At 38.2% G+C, this 19,518-nt stretch overlaps 2 protein-coding genes across 24 annotated transcripts; both read left to right on the forward strand.

Annotated features, from left to right (window-relative positions):
* The first annotated feature begins 842 nt into the window (after positions 1-842).
* LOC18421981 (uncharacterized) lies at positions 843-18,980 on the forward strand. Of its 23 annotated transcripts, none has more exons than XR_016054843.1 (5): positions 892-1,015; positions 2,224-4,107; positions 4,792-4,975; positions 13,766-13,825; positions 17,755-18,980. XR_016054843.1 is itself a non-coding variant. In XM_088865711.1 (3 exons), exon 2 carries the CDS (start codon positions 2,434-2,436, stop codon positions 4,093-4,095), a length of 1,662 nt encoding a protein of 553 aa, XP_088721837.1. In that variant the 5' UTR covers positions 1,007-1,211; positions 2,224-2,433; the 3' UTR covers positions 4,096-4,138; positions 17,755-18,980. The 23 variants fall into 23 exon arrangements, 4 of the variants coding, with proteins under 4 accessions (XP_088721834.1, XP_088721836.1, XP_088721837.1 ...); XR_016054835.1 differs by lacking the exon at positions 17,755-18,980 and adding an exon at positions 15,741-17,235 and having other exon boundaries at positions 2,224-4,138; XR_016054839.1 differs by having other exon boundaries at positions 1,007-1,211; positions 2,224-4,138.
* On the forward strand, positions 9,749-10,231 carry LOC110006838 (uncharacterized). The gene has a single exon (XM_020664435.1). It carries the CDS (start codon positions 9,749-9,751, stop codon positions 10,229-10,231), a length of 483 nt encoding a protein of 160 aa, XP_020520094.1.
* Positions 18,981-19,518: the final 538 nt, after the last annotated feature.

The raw sequence follows: 19,518 nt of genomic DNA on the forward strand, positions 1-19,518 counted from the left end.
AATGCCATTACGCATGCAAAAACAGTATGCAACGTACAATTGTTTGTTGCTTGCATGAATGATGGTTGAGATAGAATACATCAAATGCCATTTTTTTTAATGCGACTATCATGTACCCTTAAAATATTGAATAAAGGCACGCAACGAAAAGCGTGTTTGACTTTAAATTACTCAACTGTTGTGTAACGAGGTGGATATAATAAATAAAGGTTATGGTTTACATAAGGTTGTGGTTCTTAACAATACCGTTCATAAAAGAAAGAAAAAAAAAAGAGAGTGGTTCTAAATAATCAAAGTAAGGCATACCTTCAAATGGGGTCGAAAGATATTGTTTAGTATTGAAAATCTTTGTGATGGTGCGAAAATTTATATTTACCTATAATTATAAAATTTAAAGCTTTAAAATTAGTGTAGATTAAGCAAATCTACAAATACTCGAAAATTAACTGTCTAAAAAATGCATTACACGATGCACTATTTTTTCAAGACTTAAAATATATATTTTTTCGTCTCCGCCTCGAGGTCGAGATGATCAATTTGAGGTTTTTTAAGCATTAAAACCTCTTCTAGTGAATTTTTGAAATATGGCCTAATTTGGTTGTTAAGAACAGGGCATGCCTAATAGGGAAAGCATACTATACTACCCGTTTGTACTATATAGGACACTTCCCTATTGTAAAGAAGAGCGTACTACATTAACCGGTAAAAATATGGAGGAAAGACTGTGACGACCGTCCGTGCTGACATCGAATGGTTGGCGCATCTGTTTACATAATGTTTTGATATAAACAAACACAATATCACGAGAACGCATAATAATTGAAACTTTGAAAGGGAGCAACGTGGATTTCCCGTTATCCCGGCTTCGGGAAACTTTCGGAGAATTTCGGTAAAATTTCGCGCCCCAGAGTTGACGGCCATGTCACCGATGTAGTCCCTTCCCCACTCTCTCTCTCTCTCTCTCTCTCTATATATATCTCTCTCTCTATATTCTCCTCTCATTTTTGGTACAGAGGTAAGGTCTCTGATGAACATTTATGAATTTCTCTCGGTTTTCTTTTCTCCCTATTCATTTATGCATTCTTATGCTCTCTCTCTATGTATGATATTCTTACTCTCTAATTTGATTGATTGTATGATGATTACTGTATCTTTACACGGTCCACCTCTTCTTCTCTCTCTGTGATTGGCGATATGATATTTCATTGAAGGTTGAATGTTTTATTGATTGGTGTTTAAATTTATAAATTTATGTGAGATATCTGGTATTTTGATTTCAATATGAATGCTTTATTTCTTGCCTTTTGTTATATTTTGTGATTTATGCCATAATCGGGTATTTGGATTGCAACACGAATGTTGCATGGGTTTAGATGCATTGGATTTCTAAAATTTATGTGATAAATCTGGGATATGAATGTTGTGTTGGTTACTTTGTCTTGATTTGACGTTTTATTGGAGAATCTGGTATTTGATCAGAGCATGAATACCGAATTTGTTGCTCTGTTATAAAACTTGCCATTTATATAAAATCCCTAAACTGGACTGCTTATTTGGTGCATAGATGATTCCAATTCGAGGATTTGTGCGCATTTTTTCTTTCTTTTTTTTTTATTTTGGGTGGAAGTGCGGTCAGTGATGCATGCTTGCTTGGTTCTTTTGATTTAAGCTTTGAGCTTTATTTGAAACCTTTAAATCATGTTTACATTTCAGGATTTTGTTGGTGTATTTTACATTTCCGGATTATAATGGCATAATTTTTACATTACAAATTTGATCGATCTGTTACTAAATATATGAGATTTGAGTCTTGATATTTTATTTGTTTGACTTGAACATTTGATTTTTTATGAGAGTTGACAGTTCCTTGGCTTTTGGTAGATGGTCAACTTTGCACTTAGCTAGAGAATAAAGCCGAGTGCTTGGCAAACAATTAATCTCTTTATCGTAATTATAAATGGATAATTTCTTTAAATTTGTGTTTAAAAATAAATGGTCTCTACTTTGAAAAATAAAAAAAGAGTCGGTGATGTATGGGTGATCTTTACATTCATCAGTTGCATGGGAGATTGGGATTTTGAGGTGTACAACACTTTGGGCATGAAGTGTAGGACTGGGTACAATGTTTGAGAAAATAAATAAATTTATGCTTTGTATTTTACTTATCTTATACTTCCATTTAGCAATCTTAGCTTTTGTTCATCCATATTAATTTATTTTCAGGTTCACATTAATCTATTTCCATTTGAGAATCGCTGCTGCCTATGTCACCCATGAGTCATGACAACTTCTGACTCTTGTTGGAGCTTCACCACTGTCCAAATACATCGTTAACCTCCAGAAATCCTTTGTTGATAGGGAAAAGGAAACAAGGAAGAATATTGCAGGACCTGTAAATTGTGAAGTTCAGAATTGTGTTCCTTTAAATGTGACATGGGGTCTCGAGGAAGGCCAATTTTTGATCTTAATGAGCTTCCTTGTGAAGAAGAGGTAGAGATTGATGGCTTACGATGTCTTCAGTCAAAGCCACTGCCCATTTCAAGATCGAAATTTTTGGAGCATTTTTCATTGCCACAAGGGAGTCAAAGGATATCAAACAACCACGCCTTCTCTCATGCCTCATCTGGTTCAGGCTTTAAGCCCTTTGTAAGGGTCAAACAAGCGCATTCCTCCAAGGAAAATGCATCACACAAGGATGCAAATGATGCTTCAGTGTACATTGTTGAGGGTTCTTCACTTGGTTGTAGTGTTCTCTCAAATATGGAGAAGGGGCCCGAGTTACATAATCGTAATGAGCTAGATTTGAACTGTTCTGTGCCATTTATTCAAGAAAATTATGGAGATGAGGAAATGTCTAACCTGTTGGCAACTGATAGAGATCATGGGTCATCATCACAGATAGGCCTTGATTTGGGGTCTCAAGAACCAGAACTTAGATGCGCCCAGGTTGTTGAAAGAGAAGAAGGGGAATGTTCTGATGAGGAGGGGACAACTGATGCTTTTGGAAGCAAAAAGGTCATTCCGGATGAAGAAAAGGGCCTTGGAAACAAGGAAACTGAAAATCATCAGTGGCAAGAAAATAACAACGAAACTATGAATTATCAGGATAAGGAAAGGCCCTCTCAGAGTTCTGATGTTCATCATTGCATTGAAGAAAAAACCAATATTAAGGAAGACATAAGTCTTCTTACTGAATCAGTTAGAACTGGTGAGAAAAATCATCAGAAAATGGATCATCGAGACAGTGCAAAGGACCTCCTTAATCCAGAGAAGGCCATTGAGAATATTAACAAGGGCACAGAAGTTATGGATAGCATCAAAGATGAGAAGTCTCATGCTTCTTTGGGTTCAGGGTCTACCCAATGTGAAGGGACTAATAACTGCACTAAACATGCTAAAGAAAGCAGTAAAGGAGATGTATCTATTGATGGCTTGGCAGAATCTGCATGTAAAATTAACCAGAAAGGCCTTAAAGGAATGGAATCTCGTCTTGGTTTGAAATTTGTTACTCCACCTGGAAAGAGGAATAAGCTTGACCATGAGAAGGAAATAATGCTGGGAAAGAAACGTGGGAGGCAGACTATGTTTCTTAATTCCATTGAGGTCAAGCAAGTGGTTCCCGTCAAAGCACCACCTCCAAGGAGACAGGCGAATCATTCATCTTCTCCATCCACCCGAGTTTCTCATGTTCAACCTGAGCGCTTGGGGGAAAGGCTGGGGCAATCTACAACCAAAGACCATAAACAGGTGGACCCAATTGCAGTAGAAGGAAACAAAGCTTTAGAGTTTTCTGATCATAAAGAAGCTCAAGCAAATGTTGATATAAATTTTGGAAATCAAGCAGGGTCCAAGAAACCAAACGACAATAGTGATTTTTCTGTTGAAGCTCTTCTGCCATCTGTATCTAGGCAGAATTCAATGCCTCCCATAGAATCAAAACAAGTTAAGAATCAGCAGGACTCAAATAAAAAAACAGGACCTCTTGTACAAGACAAGGAATATCATGAACCAAATACAGGAAATAAAAAGCATTCAGCTTTGTCTAAGAAGCAAAATTTCTGCAATTCACCATATGCAGAGACTTTTGTGGATTAACTTCTTCAAAAGGTGACTAATGATATGTTCTGGCTCCACCCAGGTCAGAACCCATATTGCTTATTTGGGATTCTCATAGAACATAAATTATTATGACTGTTTTGGCCCCCAGTAACTTGGTATATATGTAAATCCATTGCCTTTTAAAGCTATACAATGGCAGTTTCTTTTGTATTCTTCAGAATTGTTTATTCTGATTTAAATCCACATTCTAATTAAGGGATTAATTGTTTTTTTGATCTCCGTCTCGCAAGTAGGAACTTATTGCTGGCATGAGGAAATTTATACTGATAAGCTGCCTTCTTCTTCTTCTTCTTTTTTGCGTAAATTTTGTAAAATATCCCATGTGGGATTTGAACTCATGATCTATTTGCATGAAAATCAAATGCTATTTTCTGTTTATAAAGTTGTAAATACTAATGCTATCCTGCTGCTGCTGACATGTCTACTTGTGAAAAAAATGAAAGAAGAATACTACAGTACTCCTAAACAAAACTGCGATGATCGATATAGTGTTTTACTGGAGTGCAGTCCTCCTTTTCTCTCCTCATTAAAGTTTTTCTTAGCGCTTATAATGGCCCTTACCAAAGATAACTGGATTTTTGAAAATTTTTGTTCTAAAGATCTGGACTTCTTGTTGTATATCTGTGGCTTGTGGACCATACTGAAATGCAACGTTGAATCTCTGATTATCAGATGATCATGATGCTGTGACCCTGGAGTTTTTGAGTCTGTAGAAGAGTATGTTAGTGTATTTAAGCCTTCGATTTTTGAGGAGTGTCAAGCACAGTTGTACAGTACTTGTGAGGAGTTAATTGAGACATTTTGGAGAGATGCATATGCGATGGTTCTTCATAAAATTGTGGACAGATGATAAGAGGTATATCGACTGCCTCTACTACTGTTTTATTGGCTAAAGTCATCAGCTTGAGGGCTGGTTTTTGTTAATTCGGAAGTGAAAAAACTTGTCTAATTTATGGCTTATGGTTTGATCAATCATTGAAGTCATGCGGCACCATAGTAACTAAGAAAATGTAAATTATAAACCAGGAGGCTTAGGAATATATGTTGGATTCATCAAAAGACTTGCGTAGTCATCTCGTATGTGTTTTTCTATATATTTCGTATTTTCATCTTTGCAATCTAATGTCAGATTCTTATTAAAAATTCCAATATGATAGTTCTTACTACTTCATCTATATAGCATTCGTACTGGTGATTCATTCTGACTTTGGTTTGCACGTTATTGTTAATCAGTTTGTGATCTTTGCCTATGGCTATTGATAGAAATCAAATGACAGTCCTTTGCTTATAGCCCAACACAAAATTAAAATATGAAAACCTTGAAGTCCAACACAAAATTAAAGTATGAAAACACATCAGATGTAGCAAAGGATGGTATTATAGTGCATTTATTTGCAAGGTTGCAATTATCAGATATTCTTAGCTCTGTCATGTGATATGCCTCCCAATATGATATAAATGATATGATATATTCAAGATTCATCATATGAAGGCCCCAATATGCCTTCGGAGTCTTAAGTCGTTAGTCAGCCCCCATATGTCCTGACTTACGAACGATAATAACAGACGGAATCAGACCATCACGATATGGGATAGATTCTAGGATACATATATTCCTAAGGCTCATAAATGCCTCTTCACAAGATATTGAAGATATTTGATATGATACCAATGACTCGTCGCCGTCGGTCAAGCATGTTCATCTTGACTAACGGGTGATGATAGAAGATATCAAAACCAATCTCAGGAAGAGATGAATTCTAAGATACATATACTCCTAAGGCCCCTATATGTCTCTCCATGAGATATGTGGAGGAATTTCATATGGAATGATATGCTTCCCATCTATTGTTAATTACACACATGTGTAAAGTGATTAACGGTCGATGATAAGAGACCATGAAGACAGTTCAATTTGAGGCAAAATTCTGGGATACATATACTCTCATGGCCCCTATATGCCTCTCCACCGGATATTGAAGAACTTTTGATGATATGTGATATGTCTCTTTTAATTCATTGTCCATTAAGGAGATAAGGCTTAATCGATGGGGAATAAGGATACCTCGCCATATGATGTCATAATGTGGTGAGTCCTTAAAGATATATACCATGAGGCTTGATCTGCCTCTATGTCGAAGAATTATTCAAATTGGGCATAGTTCGGAATTGGCTTAACCCAATGTCCATATTCACCGTTAGTCAAGATATACCTTGACCGATGCCCCAAAATTTTATGTTTTGGGATTGAGTTGAGACTCTCAGGGAATCATGTTTGAGGCATCATATCCCTCACCCTGAAGTTTCATATCATTTGGAGGTGGTTTAACCCATCGTCCGTATACCCCGGCAGTTAAAGCCTTAAAAGCTTTATACTTTGTATGTTACAGGTAGGATGATCCCCGGTTGCCAGAATTGAGATTTTTCTCTTGATATGAGGAATTTTCTTATGGGACTAGGACCATTGGATTCCTGACTCAATGCCCTATCACCCTTAAAAGGTGTGGCATTGTTTGATTTATATGTGGGAAGCGGTTGCGTCCGCAATAGACTGGTTTTGCTAATGCAATTTCCAGCAAAAACACACTAATTTGAACGAATAAGATCTCTCTCTTCTCCGATCCATTTGAAGCGAGATTTGAACCATTGTGTTCGTCTTTGCGACCTCTTCTGTCTCTCCAAATTTCATGATCAAAGGGTTTACCATCAGAGAACAGTGGAAGAATTATGAAGATATGTCAAGACTGCGCTGCAGAATTCTAACTGATGGGCGATAAGAGATAACAGAATCCCTGATTTTGCTCATGCGATGTCTTGTTGAATCTGGGATCTACGAATTAAAATTGATGATGAGCATTAACTGAAATATGGGATTAACATCAGAAGACACCTTTGCGTGTATACAAATCCATTTAAAATCACGTATTTATCCAGTTAGAACAGGGTGTGATCATCAGCGTGAGGCTTACGCATAAAGATAATTATCAGCATGAAGCGCATGAAGATAAGGATCAAGATGATTATCAGCATAAATATAAAGATGCAGATTGAAGATTGCGACTAGGTGTTTATCAGTTGAAGATTCAGTTGATTAAGTCTATATAAACCCCATCTCTTGATCAAAGAAGGGTTCGATTTTGTTGAGTTCAACTTTGTTGAAGTGAATTCCATTGGATTGAATCACTGTGTTTAGTGAGAGATAGAGAGTGACTATATACACAGTGCGTGAAGAAACAATGCCCTTTATGATTGTCTTCTGAAATGTATTTGAGATAGAGAAGTTTTATTTTGCTTAAGTCCATTTGAAGTCCGATCTCAAAGAAGGAGCAGGCTGCACGAACAGTACCCCTGCATTTCAATTCAGGTATATGGGTTCATACACCCTTGGTACTGTATTTTATTCGAGTGCGTATGTATATTTTCTTTCTTAAAATAATGTATATAGGTTTCAAGGCTCGAATCAAGGGTATTTGGCCTATCATAGCTGATGTAAATTGTAACAGAGGATTAAACCTTTGGAATTGTTCTATTCCCAGTAATATAATATAAAAACATGTGTTTCATGATATGGAATGTACGGGCGAATTTCGCCTTGAGTGTGTTGTTCTCTAATTAATCATTTGGAGTCTAGTGTTTATTTAAGCATTTCCAATCAATATCGTCAATACATTATCAGAGCATCCAGATTAACCGTATCGGGGAGCAAAGCACCATTGAGGGTGAACATGTGCGAGAAATAACCCCCATATGCACCAAATGCAAAATGTGTGCACAGGTCTGTGTGACCTAGGACTTGTCCCTAGGGGGAACTTGTAATCCATAGACTAGGCCCTTCACCTATTGGCTGACTTTGGTAGCCTAATCATGAACCCCTGTGATAGATTGTGGGTCATAGGAACTACTGGTTTAGTTTGAGAAAGTGAGTGTGGTCCATGGTCTCTAGTAGAAGATGGAGTGCTTCAGTAATTCGTTATTTCCTTAACATAGTTGGATCCGAATCCCATCAAAATAATTCAGAATAATTATTTTGACTCTAAATGATTTTTAGATTGATAAAACAAATTTTTTGTAGAAGTCTCTGGGTATTTTATATTCTCAAAACTGACTTATAAATAGGATAAAACTGAATTTTCAGTATTTAATAAATCAGAGAAAAATAAAATAGCAAACATTTTCTAAAAATCATTTTCATAATTTTAAAATTAATAATACACATGGGGCCTATTATTATCCATGGGCCCAACCAAAATATGACATGTGGGGAGGTGCGTGGGGCCCACATAGGGTTCCATGAGTGGCACGCCCCACACAATGGAAACCTCCTTTTAAATTTTAATGAGGCATGCATATGACATCTAATTGATTGAGTTAAAGAGGAAGGTTTTGTGAAAGAAATATATTTTGATTTGTCAAAGAAGGATGTGCAAGAGAATTATGGAAATTAAAGGAAAGAGTAATATGTTTTTCATGTATTGAATATTTGATGGGATTAGGTTAATGAAGTTGAAGGATAAGGTTTTAACATCTTCCATTAGATCATGATGGCTGATCTATGGATTGTAAGGCTAAGATCTCTTACCCCACAGGTCTCCTATGATAAATAGTCTGGATTTATTATCCATAAAGATGGCGAACTCTAGAAAACCTAACTCTAAGTATGCGCCTATAAATAGTCTTTATGGGGGGTCCCATTCTCAACACCCTAAGTTACATCTCTCTCTCTCCCCCTCACAAAGGTGTCACGCCACCCTCTCTCTCTCTGATCTCTCTCATCTCTCTAACCTCCCCAAGAGTTAGAAAATTATTTGTAAAAAGAGAAAGAGGGGGTACGCTTCAGTTCTCTAACCTAGAAGGGGCACACCCCACATATAGCCTGGGGCCTTGTTTTTGTTCCACCTTGCTCTCTGTGATTGAAGGGTTCCTAGCTTAGGCTTCCCATACCTATAAGATTTGAGATAGACCTTGATCCCGTGCGCCATCGGAGGAGGAGACCTAGAGTGGGGTGTATCAAGTCCAGTTGAGGTAATCTTCTGGCATTTTATTTTATGTTATGCAGTTTGTGTTTCTTGATCCCAAGAGTGTGTTATGTATTTTTTAATGTTTTAAAAAACGGTCTGCTTGGCGCCTAGGCGGCTTGGACCAAAATCCGCCCGCCTAGACCCAGGCGGCCCTACACAGGCTGATGTACCTGAGCGGGCCCCCAGGTGGGCTAGGCGGGCGCCTAGGGTAGATGTACCTGGGTGGACGCTCAGGCAGGCGCCCAGGGACGTAAGACATTTCTTGTTTTTTTAAACTACGAGGCGCCCGAGGTTCTGGGCGCCGCCTAGGGGTCACCTAGCGTTTTTTGAAACCTTGGTATTTTTGTTATTGAAATAAAAGTGTTGTTGTAAGTGGCAGCAAGCGAGAATTCTCTTTTATTGTTCATCTTTGTTTATTTTGAGTTTATTTTGTTTTATTTGGACCTATGTAAGTGTTCTAGCCGGTAAAAAGAGAAAAATTAAAAACCGCATGTACCGTGCTAGTTCATCCCGTCCAACTTTCAATGTTATCAGAGCTTGAGTTTCTTGTTGCTCTTAGTTTGTTTTCTTTTTGTTATTTGAGTCTTTTATTTTATTTGGGATAAGAACATATGGCTGCACGAAGTTTTATTGGCGGGATTTTGAGGACTGAAAGGTTTGATGGCACAAATTATGCCTCATGGAAGCGCAAGCTAGGCTATGTGCGCTATGAGAAGGGTTGGCACAATGTCTTCACTGAGGCTCCTCTATCTCAGCCTAGAGGAAATACATCTCAGGCTATGAGGGATGCATATGCTGAGTGGGAGCACCAGAATATACTCGCAAGGCATATCTTGCCTGTGGCTATGCATGACTCGTATGCATCCAAGTATGGGCCCATTAAAACCGCTAAGGGGATGCATGATCAACTTAAGAAGGAGTATGCTGATCCTTCTCTTATGAGAAAAACCCTGGCCATGAAGAAGTATAATGATCTGAAAATGGGCAAGGGTGGAAAGATTGTGGAGCACGTGCACACCTTCAAAGCACTTGTTCGAGAATTGGAGGCGATTGAGATGTGGACCTGGAACCCATGCAAGTGGTTCACCTGCTGAATACTCTCCCTACTTCTTGGGAAGTATTCATATCTTCTCTTGCTGCTAGAGAGATTGCTTCTAGGCTAGAGGAGCGCATCACCTTGCTCAAGGCCGAGGACGAGAGAAGAAACGCTTGCAATGCACCGGCACCCAAAGATGCGGTGTATATGGTAAACTCTAAACCTTATTTTAAGCCTAATAAAGGGAAAGGGAAAATGAATAAGAAGAGGGTAAATGACAGAAAAAGGGGGAGAGAGAACATCAAAATAAGTTTAAGGGAAAGATAGAGAATAGGCTATGCTACATATGCACAAAGGTTGGGCATATAGCCAAAGATTGTAGGTTCAAGAAGAACCCTGGGGGAATATAAAATATGCATGTGTAGCATTTGAGACCTTGCTAGCCGACCCTTACGGTGCATTTTGGTGTCTTGACTCGGGAGCTACAACCCACCTGTCAAACACCAAGGATGGCTTCCGCATCTTTAAGCCCATGGGGCCGAGCGAGCAACACATCTATATGGGGTGAAACCAAAATGACAAAAATGTTGGGCGTTGGGGACTATGCATTAGAAATGAAGAATGAGAAGACCATGGTCCTAAAACAAACACGTTATGCTCTTGATATGTGGAGGTGTTTGGTTTTGGTCCCAAAGATGGCTAAGGCAGGGTTTATCACTACCTTCTCTGCAAATAAGATGATAGTGAATAACAACCATGAGATTGTTAAGATTGGTCTACTCAAAGACGATCTTTACTCTATTGAAATAAAGGAAGAGGTTGCTTATGTCTCGTCTCCCTCCAATGATGTTAATGCTTTCATATGGCACATGAGATTAGGGCACATAAGTTATAAGAGGATAGAAAGATTAAGAAAAGATGGAATTTTGGAAAATTACGAAGGCGACTTATCAAAGGCGTGTGAATCATGCGTGCAAGGAAAATTAATAAAGAAAAATTCCACCGGGGCACAAAGAACTTCTAGGGTCTTAGAAATCATTCATAGCGACATATGCGGTCCTATGATGTGACTACCAAAAACTGCAAAAGGTACTTCATCACCTTTATTGATGATCACTCGCGAGATGGCCATGTGTACTAATGCATACAAAATCCGAAGCCTTAGAGTGATTCAAAGAATACAAAGCCGTGGTAGAAAAACAAACCAGAAAATCAAAGTCCTAAGAATTGATAGGGGCGAAGAGTACTTCTCACATTTCTTTAGGGACTTGTGTGTAGAGCATGGTATTATTCATCAATACACCATGCCTTATACACTAAACAAAATGGAGTTGCCGAGAGATGGAATAGGTCATTGGTAGAAATGGTGAGAAGTATGATGGGGCATGCAAAGCTCTCCCTGGACTTTTGGGGAGAAGTAGTATTGATGACAAGACACATCCTGAGCTGTCCACCCACTAAGGCTACCCCTCTTACCCATGAGATTTTCACTTGTCGTACTCCGTCCCTTGACCACCTAAGAGTGTGGGGCTGTTCTGCCCATGTCCTAATCCCATACTAAAATAGGACAAAAGTAGATCCCAAGACTATCAAGTGTATCATTGGTTATTGATTCTTCAACCTTGAGAATGGGACAGTCATAGAAAGCCTAGACGCCCACTTCTTTGAGCCCAAACTTTCGCTCTGCAAAGAGAGTGGCCTCTGCTTTCTCTCTTGCTCCTTTGCAAGTCTCCATCCCTGCATTGCATTTGTCTGCCTCTATTTGATGCTGAGAGGACGCGTTTTTGGCTGCGAGCAATTTTAATTCTTCAAATCAAAAGATCAATGAAGCTTTTCTCCACTTCTCAGTCACATTGGGATCATTTTTTCGAAAATATGCATTCAGTAAACAGAAAACCGAGGTCAAGTAGTTGAGCAATGTTATTGAAATTGTTTTGACAAAAAATGGGTAGTCTCATATTTGGCCCGAGAAGACAAAACTAGGCTGTGGAAATTTGGATTACTTTTAAGTATTTTACGCAAACACCTGCTTCAATGTGCTTGAGAGAGAGGCGAGCCCCTTTTGAGAGAGAGAGAGTCCCTTACGCGAGCTTGAGATAGAGAGTCCCTTACGCGAGCTTGAGAGAGAGACCCATGGAAGGGTAGATTAAGAGAGAGAGAGGAGAGGAGCTTTTAGCAGTCAGAGAGAGAGACCCATGGAAGGGTAGATTAAGAGAGAGAGAGAGAGAGAGAGAGAGGAGAGGAGCTTTTAGCAGTTAGAGAGAGACGCTTGTAACAAAAAAAAAAGAGCAGGTTGTGTCAGTCATTTAATGTGGGGTGGCAGTTGGCAGAATTAAATAACATTAATGTGAACTGAAAAAGGTGTACACAAGTTATATATATATTTTCGAGATGCGGATCAAATCCTACGGTTATGGATCGGGGTCCTATACTCCTTATGTGTGTGTGGGTCTCATAGGATCATTACTCATTAGAAAAACACAAGGCTAGGCTAGTAGCCAAGGGATTCACCCAAAAAGAAGGACAAATGATAAAGAGGTAAATCAACTTCCTCTACTACTATTTTATTGGCTAAAGTCATCAGCTTGGGGGTTGGTTTTTGTTAATTTGGAAGTGAAAGAACTTGTCTATTTTGTGGCTCATGGTTTGATCAATCATTGAAAGTCATGCAGCACCATAGTATATGTTTTGATTCATCATATAACTAGGAGGCTGAGGAATATATGTTGGATTCATCATAAGGCTTGTGTAGTCATCTCGTATGTTTTTTTTCTATATGTTTCCATATTTTCATATCTGTAATCGAATGCCAGATTCTTATTAAAAATTCCAATATGATGGTTCTTGCTAATTCATCTATACAGCATTCATCCTGGTGAATCATTCCGACTTTGGTTTGCACATTATTGTTAATCAGTTTGTGATCTTTGCCTATGGCTATTGATAGAAATCAAATGGCAGTCCTTTGCTTATAGCCCAACACAAATTAAAGTATGAAAACCTTAAAGTCCAACTCGAAATTAAAGAATGAAAACCTGACATCAGATGTAGCAAAAGATGGTATTATAGTGCATTTATTTGCAAGGTTGCAAATATCAGTTATTCTTAGCTCTGTCATGTAAGTTTGTAAAGTTGTAGTCTTAATTTAGGATGGGAGGATGTGCCAGTTTGCAATTCCATCAGTTTATATGGACCTTCAAGGAGGGGGGGTATCACTATTATTTTATCTCCTAGGCCTGAGCCTTGTTTGGAAACACTTTCATGCCTTTTGGTCTTATGATAGCATGCACGCACAATTCCCACAAAGTTCTCTAGTTATTTAACGATGTCTACTTTACAAAAAGGAACAAGAATGCTGGTGCATGCCATAATGATATTAAGTCTGAGATTGCTGGAAGTGTTGCTGATTTTGTTAGGCACTACTTGCCCATTAATATTCGTGATCCCCCAGCATTTTTATGTTGGAGATACCTATGATCTTATAGTTAATTTTCAAATCTGAAAAAAAATTAGAAAAAAATATGAGAAACTAAGCTCATTGTGAGATGCTCCTAAGGATTTGCTACTGGCTGATTGTGCTACTTCCTTGCAGGAAAGCACCATATAATTGAAGGTTTGAGGCTAAAGTGAAGCAGAGGTGGGAATATAAGTGGTAAGCAAGACATCCTGGCTAAAACATGCCTCTTATTGGCTTTGGCCATCTTTGTTTTGTCATATAGTTCAGTTTTAAGTTCTAGGGTTGCATTTGTATTCCCATTGGTCTTAAGTTGGCTTCCATTTCTAGCCATGACTTTCCTTCCACATCTAATATGCCTTGATCTCTTGATTATCGGTTTGTTCTTATGCGTTAGTTATATTGGACCATATATCTTCCTTTTATTAATTAAGTGTATCATTATCTTACTAGTTGGAATTTAGAGCAAACCTGATGATGATAATCCTTTGAGGAAGCTTAGTCAAAAGGCTTCTAACATCTGACATGCATCTGATCACCTCAATTTGCAGTGTTGATTTGATCATAGAACTATATAAAATGGTCGTTCTTTAGGCTCAATAATTTTCCTTCATATGGGAAAAAGGTTTAGCGAAAAGAAAAATGATTTTCTGTCATAACCTGTTACCATAAAATAAAAGGGAAATATCATTAAAAGGCTTAAATTATCTTACAAAATCATTATAGTGCTCGAAAGACCCATTTATCGCTACAGGGTATACTTTTTAAAAGTCATTTCATAAATTTACCTCAAACAAATTTTGCGAAATTTTTCCTAGTAAATTTACTTCCTCAAATAATTGAACAAAAAGTTCCATATTACCCCTATACAGGATTGGAATCCTGAACAACCAATGGTTTGGTAATTTGGGCCACTTAAGTTACAAAAATACCCCTGCTTATAGTTTTAAAAAGCGCCTCTTTTGGGTGTTGGGTCCCTGGGCGCCCGCCTTGGGATTGTGCCACCCGCCTGCCTTGTGAAGGGGCATTTTTGTCTTTTTCCCCTAAATAAGGTGGGGAAGGAGGGGGGGGAGGTTAGGTTTTTATGTCAAGTGAATCCTTTTTTTTACATTTTAGAGTAAAAAAAAAGGAAAAATGCGCAATTTTGCATTTATGTTAGATCAATTGGTATAATTCAAAATTTTTAAAAATCGATCCAAACATCATTATTTTTTTCCTCCCCCCCTCCTTCCTTATGTGTATGGACTATTGAGTATGAACTATGTACTGGGATGGTAATAATGGTAAAGGTATGGACTATGGAGTGTATGGAAGGAGTTATGGACTAACATGGTAAGGGTATGGACTATGGAGTGTATGAATGGAGTTATGGACTATGGACTATGTGTTTTTTCTAGTACTGAATTTGAATGTTGAATTATATTTTCCTATTTTTCTTAATGTGTTACTAATTGTCCAAATCTCAAATACTTTGGTTTGTCTTCGAAGTTTGGATTTGCTTGAACATAAAAGATGTATTAAAAAAACCTCAATATGCTTTTTTTTACAATTTGGACCTAGAACTATTTTTTCTGATACCTCCCGTCCCTGTTCTTCCACATGGGCTGCCTAGAAACGTAGGCGGCTACCCATGCGGCTGCCTAGGTGCTGGCGGTTTGGGCCACCCTCCCCCCTTCCGGGGCAGGTGCCTAGGCGTCGCCCAGTGTTTTTTTGAACATTGCCCTTGGTTGTTTAGGGTTAGGAACCTGGAATGACCAAATGACGAGCATACCCCTTGTTTTTTACGGTTAGCATAGACCTAGGGGTATTTTTGTCACTTGGTAGTTCTATGTCCCTAACCCTAAACAACCAGGGGTTTTCATAATTTAGCTCGAGCCACTTAAGTGGGCCAAATTACCAATATGCCCTTGGTAGTTTAGGATTCCTACCCTTAATAGGAGCTAATTTCTGAAAAAAAATTTTAGGTATTTTTATAAAATGAATTTTAAAAAGTAAACCTTGCAGTGATAAATCGGATCCTTTAATGATTGTATAGGATAATTTAATGCCTGTAATGATATTTTCCCCAAAATACAGTCCTCCATAAGCATTTCTAACGTGCCTACTCCTGCAGACGCAACTTGTAGTTCTCGAGCCCAGCCAGAATTCTTCATCGAGTAGTCTCTTGCCATGCCTGAAGGCTTCACACAAACTTTGTTGATTACTTATTTGAGACTTTCAATGGGCCACAATTATCTGCAATTCAATTGGTAGCAATTCATACTGTTTCTCGTGAAAACAGCAGTGTTACCAAAGGAACAAGACCCATGACCATTTACTCCAGTACAAAGGCGGCCTTCAAGCCCTTTGGAAACCCACACCCACATAACATGGGGAATGCCAAATGTTATCCATGTTTTTAACATTAGCACTATTACGGAGCCCTGCTCAACAAATTGGCTCAGAAAGTTTCAAGCTCACCAGTGAAACTAACTCCAATAGCTTTGTTGCAGGATCCATTGATGAGGTTTCATGGACTATAGAAAGGAATCTCTTAAGCACCCATCCAAACTTTGCCTTAGATCTCACATGCTTGTCTGTTCACCATAGAAAGCTGTAACTGATGAGTTGCGGGCTTTTGTGCTTTTGTGCTAAGCTGAGTCTCAAACACAAGCTGTTCAAGCTGTTAACAGAGCAACTCTAAGCAATGTCTGTGATGGAATTATTGGTTGGGTCCATTAATTAAGAGCAGATGAAGCTCAGCTTTCCCAGCAAATATCTTCTCCCCAAAGTAAACTCTTGGCACAAAAGCATAATCCGAGTGGATTGTTGCAAACCTTAGCAGCTGTTGCTGAGAGCAGCAATAAAATTTTGGTACAGATGTCCCACCTTATTCTAGAAAGAATGTTTGATCATAAAGATTCTCATTCTGATCTTGAGGCATGCTTCGCAAATGAGTCAAGGCTGTTTCTGCAGCTGTTTCAAGTGGTGAGTGTAACTATTTTTTCATCTCCCTCCCATTTCAGCAGCTTTCTGCTTCAGTTATAAGCAAGGAAGTGAGGACTTTGCTATACAGTAGAAACCTCTTTGAGAGGTTCCAAGAAGCATGATGCATGCCAACATTTTCTTCTGCTCAGTATAGGATGCACCTGAAATGTGGGAGTTTCCATCTAAACATTTCTACCATGGTCTTTTGACTAATAGTCAAGAGTGTCACAAATGTGGCTGATGAAATCTACTACTCCAAGGGGCATCTGCTGCGACCCCATACATTTTATGACTGTGCACTTGGGAGAGAATCTCACATAGGTGGGTCTGGTTCTTACCAGATTATAATAAAACCCATTTTGTTTCGAGATGATATGTTCTTCAGAAGACTTTGAACTGTTATGGTGGTACTATGGTCTCAGTGGGGATATTAACACCACACAAGTTGCAGTTGAAGTGTCTTAAAAGAGAAGTGGAGGAGACATTGAACTAGAAGAAGGAATAGATGTGTATATTAACTCTGTATATGCATTTCAATAGCAAGACCGTAATGTAATTATGATGTTGTATGTTGCTGTTTAAACCATTGAATAGGTTTTATTGCGAATGTTTGCTGCATGAATGTCACTCAGACTTGTCAACGGAAAGCCTTTTGGGTGTGGTGTTTCTTTCTCTTGTTATAGGCTTACTCCGGGTTTCATAATTTGGACTTGTGAATTTCTCTAGTTTTTTAAATATTTGGGCTGGAGGCACTAATGGAATTCATATCAGAATAAATTTTTCACAGAAATTCATTGTTAGGTAACATATCTTAGGAGAATCTGAAAAGGTCAAACACGAATATGGGGGGCACCATATACTTGAAAATATGAGAACACCTACTTTTAAAAGTTAGAGGGAAATTGTGGAAAAAATTAGGATATGAAGGCTGATACGTAGATGGTCAAAGCTGAATTTTGCTGAAGTTCAAGAAAGATATATTTTCTTTGTTGATAAACATGGGATTCAGATCTGCACTCTAGGAGTTCAGATGAGCACTTTGATAAAGCCTATTATTTTATTTCTGTCTTTTTTCTCTCCTGTCCTTTTCGATTGTTTTCACTGATAAAATTCCATATTTAGAATGTGTTTGGAGTATAAACTTGATTGGAAATTGACAGGTCATAGGCAATGGCAATGCTTTATGCAATTTGATGATTGGGTTGCTCTGATTGCTGATGCCAATCAAGGAATTGCTTATTGACTTGGATTTAATAGCTAAAAACTTCATGGTTCAAAAGCCATCCTCTTATTCTCGGGGCAAGCCTTTCTCCAAACACCAACCTCTCGAAGATCGATCAAGGCCAAGACCTTTTTGATAATTTCAAGAGCCTGTATCTTTTACCAAGTCTGAGAGCAATGAAAGGTTGAATCAATCAATTCAAAGTAATGGAGTTTACAGAAATTCATATTGTTCATCTGTAATTCCTTGGATTATGGGGAAAATCTCTAGAGAATTCGTGAGATTCTTGGAAATACCTCATTTTGAGGAGGCCTGTAAGGACTTCATGAGAGATTGGTACATCATATAATCTAATGGCAATTAAGCTTCCCATTGATGCAAATGCTCTCAGGACAGGAGAAATATTTGCTTCATCGTTTCTACCACATCATGGTTTTTGACTGACTGAGTGCTACGATAACGGGTCCATGTAGAAGAAAGGGAGTTTGTCATGCAAAGAGAAGTTGAAACTTTGTTTTTGGAGTTTCTTTAGAAAGGGTGGTCATCCTGCAACATGCTAGGCTATTCCTTTAACAGTTTGAGATCTGTTCAAATGTGAAAGTTTACCCAAAATTAGGTGAACCTGCTGCCTAGGAATTTTTCTGGTACAATGTGTTCATTGGGTCCTTTACCTTATTTAATGCAGGGTTTTGAAAGGATAATGGAAGTGAGTTGCACATGGAAACTTTAGCAGTGGAGCAGTGGTTGTTTTGACATCGGTCTTGGTAAAGTGATTTCTTTTACAAAGAAGCTGCTCTCTCAGCATTTGTGTGGAACTAAGACTGATATATGGGGCATAGTAGAATGAAAATATTGTCTTTTCAAAAGGATTGGGCTTCTCACTAAGTCTTATGATCCATGAAAATATGTATAGAAAGGGGTACATGTTGCTATTGTAGCTTTTTTTGGCATCCAAATGTGGTGAATTTAGTGCCAGTGGTATAGTGGGAAAAAAATGTAAATCATCGTTGTCTGTACATATATCCAAATATACTTGGTGTGGTTCATTGTTGATGGTTACGTTGTATCTTAAGCTACTGGTTCATTGTTGATGGTTAGGTTGTATCTTAAGCTTGATTCAACATTGTTGACAATGTTCTTTGTAACTATGATGATTTTTCTGCTTGTTTCTGCGTTTTTTCTTGAAGGTAGAAAAAAGTTGGGTGGTGAAATTAGATAAAAGAACATTCTTATGCTGATTGGGAAGTTGATGAAATGATTACTATGAATTGGATTTTAAGCTTATGCAACCAAACTTGAATCACACGTTTATAAATTGTAATAATTCGAAGGAATTATGGGATGCACTGGCTAAAAGTTACTCTCAAAAGAAGAATATAGCAAAACTCTCATTAGTTGGGGAAACAAATTAGCATTTTCAAACAAAAAGATTTATCAATTGGTGACTATTATGCGGCTTTACATGTTTTTAGAATGAGCTGCGAACCCATAAATAGGAAAAATTCATGTCCCTAAGTTAAAATTTTGCATTTATCTATAAAGCTGGTTTGGTCCAGGCCCAGACCCTATGCAACTTAAGTATATGATCAGGCCCAAGCTGGGCTCAGCCCAAACTGAACCACTAATATGGCCATGTTCGGCTAATCCCAGGGACTCTTTGAGATCTTGGACTGGGCAGTCATGGAGAATCAAATGCTTATAT

This window comes from Amborella trichopoda, chromosome 4, assembly GCF_054954075.1.
Source record: "Amborella trichopoda isolate Santa Cruz 75 chromosome 4, AtrichopodaSantaCruz75HAP2 v2.0, whole genome shotgun sequence".
NCBI classification, from domain to species: domain Eukaryota; kingdom Viridiplantae; phylum Streptophyta; class Magnoliopsida; order Amborellales; family Amborellaceae; genus Amborella; species Amborella trichopoda.

Excerpts from the sequence above, each read along its gene's own strand:
- LOC18421981 (XM_088865708.1), top strand. The coding sequence starts at position 2,434 with ATGGGGTCTCGAGGAAGGCCAATTTTTGATCTTAATGAGCTTCCTTGT.
- LOC110006838 (XM_020664435.1), top strand. The coding sequence starts at position 9,749 with ATGGCTGCACGAAGTTTTATTGGCGGGATTTTGAGGACTGAAAGGTTT.